The 13,885-nt window shown below is 37.2% G+C and overlaps 1 protein-coding gene across 3 annotated transcripts in view; it reads right to left on the bottom strand.

Annotated features, from left to right (window-relative positions):
* ABI3BP (ABI family member 3 binding protein) overlaps window positions 1-13,885 on the bottom strand; it is a 242,073-nt gene that overhangs the window by 50,904 nt on the left and 177,284 nt on the right. For 2 of the 3 annotated variants that reach the window (XM_081797763.1, XM_081797752.1), the window contains 5 exons: window positions 12,050-12,124; window positions 5,269-5,328; window positions 4,643-4,690; window positions 3,742-3,825; window positions 1,546-1,623 (listed from right to left, as the gene is read on the bottom strand). In XM_081797763.1, the coding sequence (XP_081653889.1) occupies window positions 1,546-1,623; window positions 3,742-3,825; window positions 4,643-4,690; window positions 5,269-5,328; window positions 12,050-12,124 (345 nt within the window). The remainder of the gene's footprint in view (window positions 1-1,545; window positions 1,624-3,741; window positions 3,826-4,642; window positions 4,691-5,268; window positions 5,329-12,049; window positions 12,125-13,885) is intronic. The other variant, XM_081797759.1, reaches the window with a different exon arrangement.

Below are 13,885 nucleotides of genomic sequence, written 5' to 3'. Positions count from 1 at the left end.
CTGGATATACACCCCACCAACTATAAAATTCCTGTCTAGTAGAACCATGTTCTAGAAAGAATTTGATAAAAATTCCACATACACTAATAAGTACTGACATTCCCATTAAAGTAAGAAAAAGCAAAGCAAGGAAAAAATAGGCCTCCAATCTTTTATTCTCAATTCTGAAATCTATAACGCTTTAAAAAGCTGAAATCTTTTCTTCATCTGGCAACACAACCTGAACTGAACAGTCTTTTTTATGTTGCTTATTATAAATGTTTATATATTTTGCTGCAAAAACAATGTATTTCATTATGAGAATCAACTATCTTCTATTAAGACATTAATTGCTTCTATTAAGCAAGAACATAAAAAAATAAACATACAAAAATGAGGGTGTGTTATGGATGTAACATGATTGACCATCTGTTGTTAATGGTTGAAGCTGGTCATGAAGACATGGGAGGGCTGCCATTATATTAGGTTTCTTCTGTGTGGATTTATAAATAAATAAAAAGTTAATAAATAGAAAGGTAACAATGTAAGTAATAAACATTTAATACATAATAAAAAATTAAACAAAACAAGTAAGAAAAGATTGAGAAAATTTACAAGAACTATCCTATGCCATAAAGTGCTCTAGTCATGTTTATTTAGAATATGTACTGCTCTTATTATAAAATACCTTAAAATTATATTTTTTAAATAATTTTTATTATTTCAAATTTCTTACACCAGATTTTCTCTACAAATTATAACTGACAATAAATAAAATAAATGTGTCTTCCAACTCCTAAAAAAAAAGTTTACTTTTGTGTTTTAGACTTCCTACCATATGAAAGATGTAGAGATGAACAAAAGGGATCATTTAGAACAGAAAGAAAAAAAAAAATCCACAAAAATCCCAGAAATCCACAACTGGTTATAAGCTAAGTAGGATAGAAAAATACAAAAAGGATAGACTACTGAGAACATGAGATAGAGCTTTGTGTAGGCAAGTTCATTTCCCAAGAAGTAGGAAGGAAGAAATAAAAGGACATCTTCCCCAAACCCTCCCTCGATGTTTAAATATTAAGTCATCTTTAAAAATTGATTCTTCTCCTTACAAGTTTCCTTCCTCAGGCTACAGTATCAATGCCCTTATGGAGTAGAGGAGATGGGACAGAGGGAGGCAGAGAGAGAGTGCGAGGGGGTGGGGGAGAGGGAGGAGAATGGGGAGGAGAAAAAAGCTAACACAGGTTCTTATTTATCAGATGTGGAAAATGAGGCAAATGGAGGTTAAACAAACTAAAAAAGCATGGTGAGAGGAGGCTTTCATTCTTAATTCTCAGCATCACATGGTCAACCCGACATTCAAATGCAAAGTTCTAAATAAAGAAACGGTCTTCCCTACATTTGAGTGATGTACATATAAATATTCCTATTCGGCGGATGTCCTGCACCTACAAAACGAAGAAAACTAATTCACTGTGATGAAAACTGACATTCTGAAAAGAAAATTTCTTTCCTGAATAAAAATGAAAATAAATGGTTTACTACGCAGAAGTGGGGAAGCAGCATTACCCTGAGTTGTCTTTGCCAATTCAGTTGTTAGTGGAATCCTAGTTGTGAAGAATCCTTGGGTGGATTGGTCTGTTTCTGCTGGGGAAAAACACAGTAAGATGGCTGGCTTTCAGTAATTATCATCATGAACATGTCAAAAAAACCTCACACTTTTTTTCCCCACCCCATGGGAAATTGCTTTTATAAGTAAGCCTTGTCATCACAAAATTTCAAAGTTAAAGGTACATTTTAATAACTCATTTATTATATTTGCTATTTTCTTGCTCTATTATTTTAGTGGTTATTATAAGGATTTCCAAAAGCTTTGAGTTCACGATTACTGTTTCATGATCCCGGACATGGCTGTTCTCAAACTGTGCCTCTTAACTGTTTTCATACATTACTGTCTTCATGCCTCCTCTCTATTCCATAAACTCCACAAGTTATTTATATGAGCTGGAAAAGAAATACATTGTATGAAAACAGGTGCATTTACACCATATGAGGATAAACATTCTTCTATTTATGTGATGTGAGAGTCAAAGTTTATTGACATACACATTTTTCCTGGCAAAATAAAAAAAAATAAGTGTGGCACTACTTCTACTCCCGTATTATCTCGAAGTCATCACAGCATCATATAAACATAGCAAATTATACTTTGCCACTTTACCACACCCTGTATCCAAGAAAATACTTGGGGCATAGAATACAAATGTCACCTTTTTTTTCTGCCCTGCTTTATAATCTGGATTTTGCTCATAACAGACATACTTGTGACCATTGGCAGGTGATGGTTCTTGCTTCAATAAACAAAGGTACGTTAAAATAAATAGAGAGTAGAAGTTAGACAGCATATCTAGCAGTGGTTCTTGAAAAGTACTTTTGACTTCGCTGTCATGGGTGATGTTCACTTTGTGGAGTATGGCTAGAATAGATGAATGTTTGGAAATTAGGGTGTACTTGCTCAGTTTTAAATTTGTTCCTTTAAAAAGGATTTCCTTTTGAAATGTGATCAGTAACTGCATCTCAGTAGACACACACAAAGGATAGATTTACTTGAAAAGGGATGGAAGGAGGAAAATAAGGCCACTGATTTAAACACAGCCATGTGAGATGCATTGTGGACAGGGCAGAGGAACCAAGGAATCAACAAACACAAGCTGGAAATTCTTGTTTTCTGATTCATTTTCAATCGAGGGTCAGGCAAACTGGGGTTTTCCATGCTGTGAATGTGTTGGTACTGAACTCCTGAAAGCATGGACCACTCATCCCCACCAACCTTCCTGCTGCATCTAGCCATGCTCGTTTTTCCAGGCAAGTCATGTGCTCATCAGATTAGCCTGACCACCATTCTCTGAATTGCCTCTCTCCCATCTGTCTTTAACCTGAAAGAACCTTTCACATCTTTAACTTCAACTCTCACTCCAGCTTGAAAATTCGGGGTAAATATCACCTCCTCTGTAAAGCGTCCCCTGATGCACCCAGTAGTTGGCTTCTTTAACATGTTGCTCATTTCTCTATCACACTCGTTTGTACAACACTGAGGTGAATCCCAGGAGCTCAGGTGACCGAATATGTGGGTTCCAATCCAGCTTTGACATTAGCTGTGTGACTGGGCCCAATTTTTAAACCTCTTTATGCCTCAATTTTGTAATCTGTAAATGGGGCAACTGTTGTGTGGCTTAAATGAAAACATCACACACAGCGCACTGCAGGGCACTGAGGAAGCACTACTATCATTGATCCTGTTTCTTCATATTAGATGCTGAGCTCTCCAGAGTCAGGACTCACCCTTAAAACAGTTTCTTTTCTGGAACTCCCATTGCTTAGCATTTTACTTAGCACCCATAAAATATTCAATGAATTAAAAATGAAATTTTTCTTCCCAAGGGCAGTTTCAAATATGGAAAAAAAGCAACCAAAAAGTATAGCACTGATACACTGTGGGAATATTCTTCGTTTTAGAAAAGTTAAAATTTTGTCAAGATGTTTTAAAATATTCTAATTTCTATTGAAAACCAGCATAAATATTAGAAGGACAAATATACAGTTAATGTAAAAGAATCAAGTGAAATGGATGTCTTTTAATAACGGTAAAAAGAGACCCTCTATTGTTTGGAAACATCCCATAAACACAATGCACGCATAGCTATTTCAAGGGCAATCCCTAAAAGGTAGGTCCTCATTGGACTGAAATATGAAATCAAAATTTACCCAGAGTGGCTTGCAGTTCCTCTTCACTAGTAGTACTTGGTGAAATCATGGGTATGAAAGGGCTGCCTCGTGTCTCTAAAGGAGCTGCAAAAGAAAAGCACCAGCGTTGTCAATCTTCAGATGCAAAAGCCAGCACCAGGCCAGAATAATATTACACGAGATTCCTTCATTTGAAACAGAAAAAGGAAAACATTAGGTGGGTCATGAAGAAGAAAGTTAGATGTACACAGAACCTTCAGGAAAATGACTGTGGAATATAAGAATAATGGTTCTCAACTGTTTTTTTTTCCCCACCAGGACAGATAAAAAATAACAGTCGGGGCTTGACACTCTTCATGACCATCCCTGGTTAAGATGGGGTATGAGTTAAAAACAGTCCTGGTCTGTCAGCTGTAGCTCTGTCTCTCTTTCCCATCCACAAGGACACACAGGATTACAAAGTGAGTGAAAATATTCATTCTTGTAGCGGTCATCTGGAGTCTCCTCAAGTTTATTTTTAAAATTAAGCATTGGCAAAGTTTAGTATTTTGACCAACATTAATAATAATTGCTTGCCAGAACCTTTCATAACTTGTCACATGCTAGTGTGTTGTAACACTACAGCTGAGAACCACTAAACATGCAGAAAATGTTAACTAGATGGGCATGAGCACATGGAATTGTTCTGAACACGGAAGTAATGAGGTAGGTAATGAGTTGTCTTAAGTTGGTCTTCAGAGCAAAGCCTTTACAACAGTGAAGCCATCGCTCTTCTATTTTGGAAAGAGTAAGAGTAATGAGAATGAGATGATGAGGTGGATTGAGAAGAGATGATGTTTCAGTATGGTAAGTTGAGAAAGACCTGCAATTGGAAGGTAGCAAAGAAAACTGTTAGAGTTGGTTGGTAGGGGAAAGCCATTACCTATTGTTGTCTCTGGTGGATCAATTCTAAAGGTAACAGGTTGCAGAACTAGGCCAAAAGCAAATCAAGGAAATATATTTATGGAAATTACTACCTGGTGAAGTAAACATCATTTGTGTGTTTCTATTTGAACATTTAAACATTATTGAAGAATCATAATAAATATGAGAGAATTCTATATATTAGATGCCACTTAGGAAACTTAGTTTAGCTAAAACTTTAAAGATCTCATTCACTGTGACTTTGAGAAAAATTTCTGAGTAGGCATGCACATTTTTGACTTAAAGTACACCCACAGTTGGAATGTAGTTCTATTTACATTTTGAAAGAAGGTAAAAAGTGGTTGGCTCAGTTAATAAGCATGTCTTATAATTTTAGCATGATCTCCTTTTCAATGGAAACACTTCCATGGAAAACTAACTATATACTATTCCTTCATTCTAACCAGAGACAAAAAATTCAAGCAGATTATAAGATTAAATCTTCACCAAAAGAAAATACACATTCTATATCTATAATTTTCTCCAAACTTCTTCCATATCACAATGATTAAAAAATGTATTTATCTCAAGAATATTTTTTGAAAAACACACTTCCTAACGGGGAAAATAAAACTATTTATTTACCAGGTTCGCTCTGAGAGACTTCAGGGTCTGGTTTAGGGGGAAGGAGCACATCTCTTGGAACTGAAAGGAAAAAGATTATAAAACACTGTACTCTAAATGCCACATCTGGCATGAAACCTAACCCACAGATAAAATATCCTGGAAAACATGAATAAAGCAAAGGTATTTTCACAATGGCTGAAGAGTAAAGCCAAGAAGATGACTGTTTTCTTCAAAATGAAAAAAGTCACTGTGTAAGGAAGGTTCTGTGGCAGTTAAACAAAATTGGTCACAGTTCTTTATGAAGCCTCCCTTGAGGGGGGAAAAAAGAGGAAATAACTAATGTCATTAAACACAAGTCAGTAGAGCGTGCGACTCTTGATCTCAGGGTTGTGTCAAGCCCCATACTAGGTGTAGAGGTTACTTAAAAATAAAATCTTAAAAAAAAAAAAAAAAGAAAAAGAAGGAAAACCAGAAAATCAGTTTTTGCCTGAGGTGGTTAGCTGCCATTTGATATTCAGATTAAAAGTCCATTGAGAGCAATGAAAAATATGTTATCCTAGAAAATGTAGGCATAAATGGCCTATAAATTAAGGGAGACCACAAGAAAGGCAAATTCTTGAATATCTAAGAGGAGAACAAAGTTTTAGTCTAAAAGGCACTCATAGTTATTCTGGGGAGAAAATGGAGCAAGAAGAATCTACCCATCATTAGAAGTCACCACATGTAAAGTTTATGAGAGTGCTTGTTACTAGTCAATGCTAGATAAATGCTACCATTTTGTCATTCTTAGTGATGTGGCTTCTGGTAGATTAGGTTTCGGGGCCTCCTGACATATAAGAGTATGACAACTAGGGACAAAAATGTCAGCTAAAAGAGACCTACTTACAGTTGGTCCCTGATACCCAGTACATTTTTAGAATTTACTTTGGCAAAATAAAACAGTAGGCTGCGAATCTGACACCTCATTTCTCACTGAGGAAAATACCAAGGTAATTCGCCTATTATTAGCACCAGATTTCTATGACAAAGTCTCCTTCCAGGAGCAAGGTAAAGTGCTTCTTTGGCTCAGTTTCCCCATAAAGAGGTCCTTCTCAGTCCTACTGTCTTGCTGAAAGGTTTTCCTACCACAATGAAGGTGTGGTAAGTACCAGAATCCCTTTGGTAGACACTGTAATTTTCTTGCATCTTAAATGATGCTGGGGAAAAAAAATAGGATTCAGGCTAGAGTTCTACCTCAGAAAAAGACAAGGAAAGCTTTTGCTTTTGACCAAGCATTACTTCCCCATTAGTGTATAGTTTATAAAGAACTGACACTCTCTTTGTACTGCTTTTGGAGATCAGATTTAACTTGCATATCACATGTGTTCTTAGTCTAGACCTCTAAGTCCTGATGAAGTTATAGTTGTGGAATTTGGTACAGAGAGTAGGATCTTGACTCAATTTGAACTTTTATGAGCTAAAAGATAACATCCACAGGAACTTGAACATTTGAATTTTTATAAGAAAAAAAAACCCACTTCGGGGCACTTGGATGGCTCAGTCGTTAAGTGTCTGCCTTCAGCTCAGATCATGATTCCAGCGTCCTGGGATGGAACCCCACATCGGGCTCCTGCTCCACGGGAGGCCTGCTTCTCCCTGTCCCCCTGCTTGTATTCCCTCTCTCACTGTGTCTCTGTCAAATAAATAAATAAAACCTTAAAAAAAAAAAAAACTTCAAAAAGATCAGTGGTCCACAAAAATTAGAAAAAACTTAACCTAATAGTGAACATTTGCCCTCTGCTATGTAGTGTTTTTGGGGATTCGAAGGGTAAAATATGAGAAATTTCCAGTTGTAAATCAAACTAAATGTTTATCTGGAGGGTGAAAGACTTTGATTTGGCTGTGTGAAGATCATGGCCATACAAAGCGGCCTGTAGTTTCTAACTACCCTAAAAGGCTGCAGTTCTCAACTATACAGACAGGAGCTGGGATTAAGGAGAGGCAGAGAAAAAATGTGCTACCAATAAATCCGCCGTACTGTAAATACATTACTCGCTGCCTGCTTTCGTTTACTGTGGAATGTAGGCCAGGGTAATGTGGATTCCTGCTGCTGCAATTGGCACTTTTTAACCATGAAGTGATGATTTAATAAACTGTCACTGCAGACTTTCTAAAGCAGGTGAAATCAGTGGAAAGGAAAGAAACAGAAATATTCACAGGAAAGGGATATGAATCATTCTCTTACTTGGTCAAGAGCTGCTCCAAGAAATAAAACTTTTTTTCTTTTTCCCTGTGTGGCATTCCTCCATATATTAAACTGAATAAAAGCATGATTCCTAAAATCTAAATCATCCATGTGGAGAGAAACTTTGTGTATTAATAATGACAATTTATATGAGAAGGCAGTTTTGATTTCCTTATAAGAATATTTTTATAATAAATATATGTAATTAATATATAATATTGGCATATTTTTAGACTCATTTATATTAGCCAACTTACCATTTATATTGACCAATTATATTACTGTCTTTTTGAATAAAGTACACCAATCCAAAGAAAAATTCAACCAAGACAATTATGAATGGAAATGTCTAATATGGACAAATGTAAATGAATGAACATGAATGTTTTGCTTGAGTAGATGAGAGAAATTCATCTGTTATTCTCTGATAAAGATGGGGGAATACGAAGTTTTCAATGAGGTTTACTCCCACAATAAGCTACAAAGAGACTGATTATCTTGGAAAAGTAATACACATGGACTATACATAATTTTCATCTCTGAATTCCCTGTTCCTTTATTCTAACCTTGTACCTTTAGGTCCAGTCTAGGAGGAAGCATGTCTCCCACCTGTTTGGAGGCCACATTCCAAGGTTTACTTGTGCCATTGGGCCACCCTCTCTTCTAGAGTCTTTTACCTTCCATTATTTCTATTATCTTACATGTTTCTCCATTAGTCCATATTTCCATTTATCCATGATTTCCTTGCTCTTCACCTACAGAACAATTCAAATGCTCCAACAGCCTAAAAATAATAATCATTTCCTCAATGTGGCTTCTCCTTCAAACCATCCTTCCCTTGATCTCATTCCTATAATCAAGAAACATTATCTGCCTTTTCTTCTGGTCTCTCAATTGTATCTTCATCTGCTGTGGTCTGGCTTCCTCTTCATTGACCTCCTGCAACAGTGGATCCACAGTGCTTTATCCACAGCTCTCAAGTCCAAATGCTCCGAAAACTTAGCTTTTTTCTGTACTAATTAGGCAGCAAAACCTGACTAGACCTGACCTAAGTCTAATTACAATTTTTATTCATCTGGTATGGTATAACTATTCATACTTCTTACTGCAGACATATTAATATATTTGGTATATGCTCTGTTTTACCTTTCTAACATCTAGAAACTGCTGGATTTTGAAGCATGGGCCCACAGGTTTCGGATGGGTTTCTGGATCTGCACTGTCAGGTCCAGCAGCTCCTCTGATCCCGCTCTACCGGTCATTGTTGACCACACTTCCCTGCCTTACCTCCAGAGGCCCTCCTTCCTGGTTCTCTCTTATATTTTTGGCAGCAACTTCTTCCGGCTCATCTCCTATCCATTTCCTAAATGTAACTGTGTCCCCCAAGTTTTTGACCTCTAACCTCTTATTTTTCTCAGTCTATACTTTCTATTGGATGATTTCATTCACACACAAGATTTAATAACCTGCTAAATGTGGACAGGTGACTCCCAAGTCTATATCCCATATTTTCGGTTTAGAAATCCTGAAATACATTTTGAACACCAGTTAGACATTCCCACTTGGAAGTCCTACTGGCCCTCCAAACCCAGTGTGCACAAACACGGTGCTTATTACCACCCCCCTCACCCCTGTGTTCCCTGCCTTAGTTAGTGGCATTATCATCCACCACTTGCCCAAGCTAGAAACAATGGTGTCATCCTCCTCTCCATAGCAAGAGTCATTGCCTACATCCCAGTGATTCTATTTCCAAAGGCATTTCAGCATTCTTCCCTCATTTCCTAACTGCAAAAATGCTTACGTGTGCCTGCAAATTGGAATTTACCAAAGATAGTAGTCACAAAGAACATTTGTGAGGATTGCATAACTTGCCAAAATCTAGATTTTCTTTCTGGTTCACTTCCAATGACAGGTCTATCCAGATACCCACGGTCCAGAAGAGTCACCACAAAGCCAGGACAGCTCTTGGTTTAGAAATACATCTACTGGGGCGCCTGGGTGGCTCAGTCGTTAAGCGTCTGCCTTCGGCTTAGGTCATGATCCCAGGGTCCTGGGATCGAGCCCCGCATCGGGCTCCCCGCTCTGCTTCTCCCTCTCCCCCTGCTGTGTTCCCTCTCTCGCTGTGTGTCTCTCTCTCTCTCAAATAAATAAATAAAATCTTTAAAAAAAAATTGAAATACATCTACAAAGAAAGCACAGCCCTGTTGAGCCAGGTATCAGGGCAAGTCCTTTGCTCTGAATTTGAAATCATTCCTCTGAGGCAGATCTGAAGAAAAGCCACTTCTGTGTTGTTCTGGACATGGCGTGTGGGCTCAATTTGTCTAGATTCCTCATTAAATGATATAGAGAGAACTCAACTGAGTGGCTGGAAGATATTTTTTAAAAGCCTAAGTGGATGGGCGCCTGGGTGGCTCAGTCGGTTAAGCGTCTGCCTTCGGCTCAGGTCATGATCCCAGGGTCCTGGGATCGAGTCCCGCATCGGGCTCCCTGCTCAGCCAGGAGCCTGCTTCTCCCTCTCCCACTCCCCCTGCTTGTGTTCCCTCTCTCGCTGTCTCTCTCTGTCAAATAAATAAATAAAATCTTAAAAAAATAAATAAATAAATAAAAGCCTAAGTGGATGAGACCTGTGTTATATCTAGGAATCTACAGAATGGAAGGGTTGTGTGACCAATCCCAGACTGACTTATTTGATATAGATCAAAAAATTCAAGTTTGTTACTTCTGATATCTCTCAGAATAAATTTTGAGGTAAATCTTGTAACTCTGTCTTGATTTCAGCATTACATTTTACATTTTCAGATTTGGCAGAGCATCTACTTCTCTAGGACACCAGTACATATTAAACCTATGTGTAAGTTCCCCTCTGCTTTCTGAGATAGAACCTATAGAAGCTGGTAAACAAGATCTTGGGTTCATTAGGATGCAAACCTGTGCCTAGTTATGACCCGGAAACTGAACCCAAGAGAACCTAGTCTGTTTGAACACTCATGAGAAAATTGAAGATTATTCCCACAGGCACCACACCCCTGGAGCAACAGGGGAGCCCCTGATGAATAAATGGTGGGACCAGCACCAGGTTTAGAGATTGAACTCTAATTGAACATGTGGAACTGGAGAGTCAATAGAATAAGCCCAGTGGAGGTGTCAGGGGGCAGTTTGGGCTGTTGTTCCCGTGCTCAAACTTAAGGTTTGAGTTTCTGTGAAAAAATAAGGTGGAATTAAGGCGGATATTAGATATTTAAAAAGAAAAAAATACTTAACTATTAGATATAGTTTAGTATTAGATATGGTTTAAGGAGATTAAGTCACCTTAGGACCACCAGTATTACTTTCTCTAACAAAAAGGAAATGCACACAAAATCACTCAAACCTACCGTTGTTATCATTAATGACTCAATTTCTGTGACATTTTTTTCCTGCAACTGAAAAACGAGAAAGTGACCTTCTGCAAGTGAGAAGATCAACTTTTTTTTCTTGTTGGTGGCTACAATACTGGCTGTTGTGTTTAGTGGTACAAACTGACATTCTACATTTCAGAGCTAAGGAGCTTCTCTCTGGCCTACTGCTACCTGCAGCAACCAGACTATCCCACAGCAGCAGTAATACACCCCCCCCACCCACCCCCCCACTTACAAATCTGGAAAACATTTAGAGCAAGTGAATTCGGGCTTGCTTCCAAAATGCCATCATTTCATGCTACAACTTAGAAATCCTTTGGTTCTGGGAATGTTCCATAGGCTTCTAGGAGCATCTAGAAACTTATAATAATTGGACCATTAAAAAGAAATAAAAAATTATAGCATTTTCAGATACTCTAGTTAAAAATTAGCTTTGTTTGGTTTATTAGAGAACTGTTCCTCTTACAGTGGATTCTTAAGGTCACTTGAGCATCTAGAGCATTGGTGGCAAGATTCAGGAAATGTCTGGGTCCTTGCGGTTCCCATACCAATCACTCCCACAGATATAAAATTATTCATCCCATAAGTGGACGAAAGGCCTTCTCAGATGATAGGCAAGAGATAGATTTGTAGCTAAAGAAATCCTTTGTGTATGGGAAATTTCTTATTTCTCTACCTAAGCTGTTGCTCCATGAACTGTTAAAGTAGAAATTGAGAAAAACCCTCAGTGCTAGGTAGTGTAAAATTACGGAACCAAAGATAATGGGTAAAGATCATTTCCTCTGTTTGCAAAACATTTTATCACTTTTGCAGAGAAAAAACCCCATGAAATTCTTTATTTTATCTTATTTTGGTGAACCATTTGAACATAATCTAGTTAGCATTAACAGGTTTTTTTTTTTTTTTTTTTTTATAAGTCAGAATATATGAGAACTTTAGTTCTAAAGGAAAGGTCTACCCTTGGCATAATTCTCTACCTTTTGATTGAATCAATAGCTTACTATGTGAGCAACTAGATAACCTATGGAACCTCAGAGATGATTATACCATGGATGATTCAACATGGTGTCGGAACATGAGTGAAATACTGCCCTCATATCTATCAGTTCTCAGGTGTCATTGCAGCAGAATGTGACAGGAGAATGCATTTGGCTTAAACATGAAATAAATCATTTACCAGGTGGAGTATATGATACTTCTGGACTTGGTGATGTTTTTGGCTTTGAAGTAACACGCTGGGACACCTTGCGGGCTGAAAGAGAGAACTCAGATTGTGAGTCATTTTGTTTCAGCATCTCCCAGTCCTGCTAAACACAGATGATATGACAAAGTGTAAGCCTGACCACTGATTTAAAAAGAAAAGCACTGAAATGGGAATTAGATAGAAAAATAAACTTTAAGCTCTGAACATTTATCAGAATTCCAGATGCTTTTAGAAAAATGATGTCTGAGAAACCACAAAATATGACTAAGCATAAGTATAGGATGGAGAATTTTTTTTTGAAATCTTCTTTTCAGAAGAGATAACTATTTTATTTTCTTTTTTTGAAGAGATAACAAATTAATGCAGAAGCGTTCGTCCTTTCTGGATGTTTGCTTGACTCCTCAAACCCAGCCTCATGTCTTTCTGTGAAGATGAATTTAGCAAAGTCAGAGTAGAAGGCAATGAAGCATGAATAAGACAAGCTTAAAGTCAGCTCAGGCAACAGCAGAAGGGGAAGCAGGAGGGACCAGAGCATGTAGGCTCACATTCTACACCCCCTGAAATTCTTAGGCCCCACCTAAATCTTTAAATGAGCATGTTCATAAACTAAAATGGTCTTCCCACAACTGTTCCTTTGGAGTAATGAGTTGTTAATGTAACAGATACCAGAAAAAAAGGTCTAATTTATTTATAGCTCATTTTACAATTTCAAAAGTGGTTTTGTAAGGAGTGTGCTCTTTGATTCTCACCATAATTGTGGAAGGAAGGAATTATGAGCTTCACTTTAACGGCCTGGGTCAGTGACTGTCTGCCTGAGGTTACATAGAAATTAAGTACTGGAGATTAGACTTGAACTGAATGCTGAGGTCTAGACATGGGCACTAGGTCCTAAAACTTGGGCTTTCTAGATCCCAGCACTGAGGTCACATTTTAACTTGTTTCTTATATTTTTAGGTGGAAATAATAAACCTGTCGTAACCCAAAGGGTGGTTCTGCGAATTAAATGTGCAATGTCAAAATGATGTGAAAACTATATAACTGTAATAAAAATCTTTACCACTTCTAGAAGATTTTTACAAATTTGACATTGATTTTTACAAATTTTAGAAATTTAACACCTGACTATATTCTGATTCTCATGTTGTTTGCCCCCACATGAGCCAGAGGCACCCACAGTTTTGCTAGTTATAAGATTTCTAGATATGAAATTAATTGGGCTGTTGACTATTACCTATGAGCACAGGAATCTAAAAATCAAGCCTTTATGCAATGACAAAATATTTTTGATGATTTGTTCTAAACTTTTTATTCCACTTTGCCCTTAAATGCCGAATACAGATTTAAATCTTGCTATCTAAGCTTAAATAGGAAGAAAGTTGGTATGCCCGATTACGGAATTTCATTCTGAGAAAAGTAGTGGATGGGCACACTGTGTTGCCCTTGAAATTGTACACACTACTGTTAGGGATCCCCCTAAAGTCTAACAATAATAATTTGCATTTGGTATTGTATGTATGCATAGGACATTCTCTCACCCAGATGGCCTTTTGAAATTACAAGAGCTAGCCAAACAAATTTGAAATGTAGAATATACTAATAATGGGAAATTAGAGTAATTAGAGTAAGATCCTGATGGATGATAAATATTTTTATAAGTACAGAATATATAGCTGAAAAAGAAAATGATGAATGTCTTTTTTGTAACTTCATATCTCCTTTACTTAAAAATTTTACTAACCAGGCATTTATTTATTTATTTTTATTTTTTATTATATTAATCACATTACATCACATTTTTATTATATTAAT

The sequence above is a fragment of the Leptonychotes weddellii genome, chromosome 1, assembly GCF_054177405.1.
Source record: "Leptonychotes weddellii isolate Sample4059 chromosome 1, ASM5417740v2, whole genome shotgun sequence".
In the NCBI taxonomy this organism is placed as follows: domain Eukaryota; kingdom Metazoa; phylum Chordata; class Mammalia; order Carnivora; family Phocidae; genus Leptonychotes; species Leptonychotes weddellii.
The sequence above is the reverse complement of the archived record's forward strand: the minus strand, read 5'-3'. Positions and strand labels throughout refer to the sequence as shown.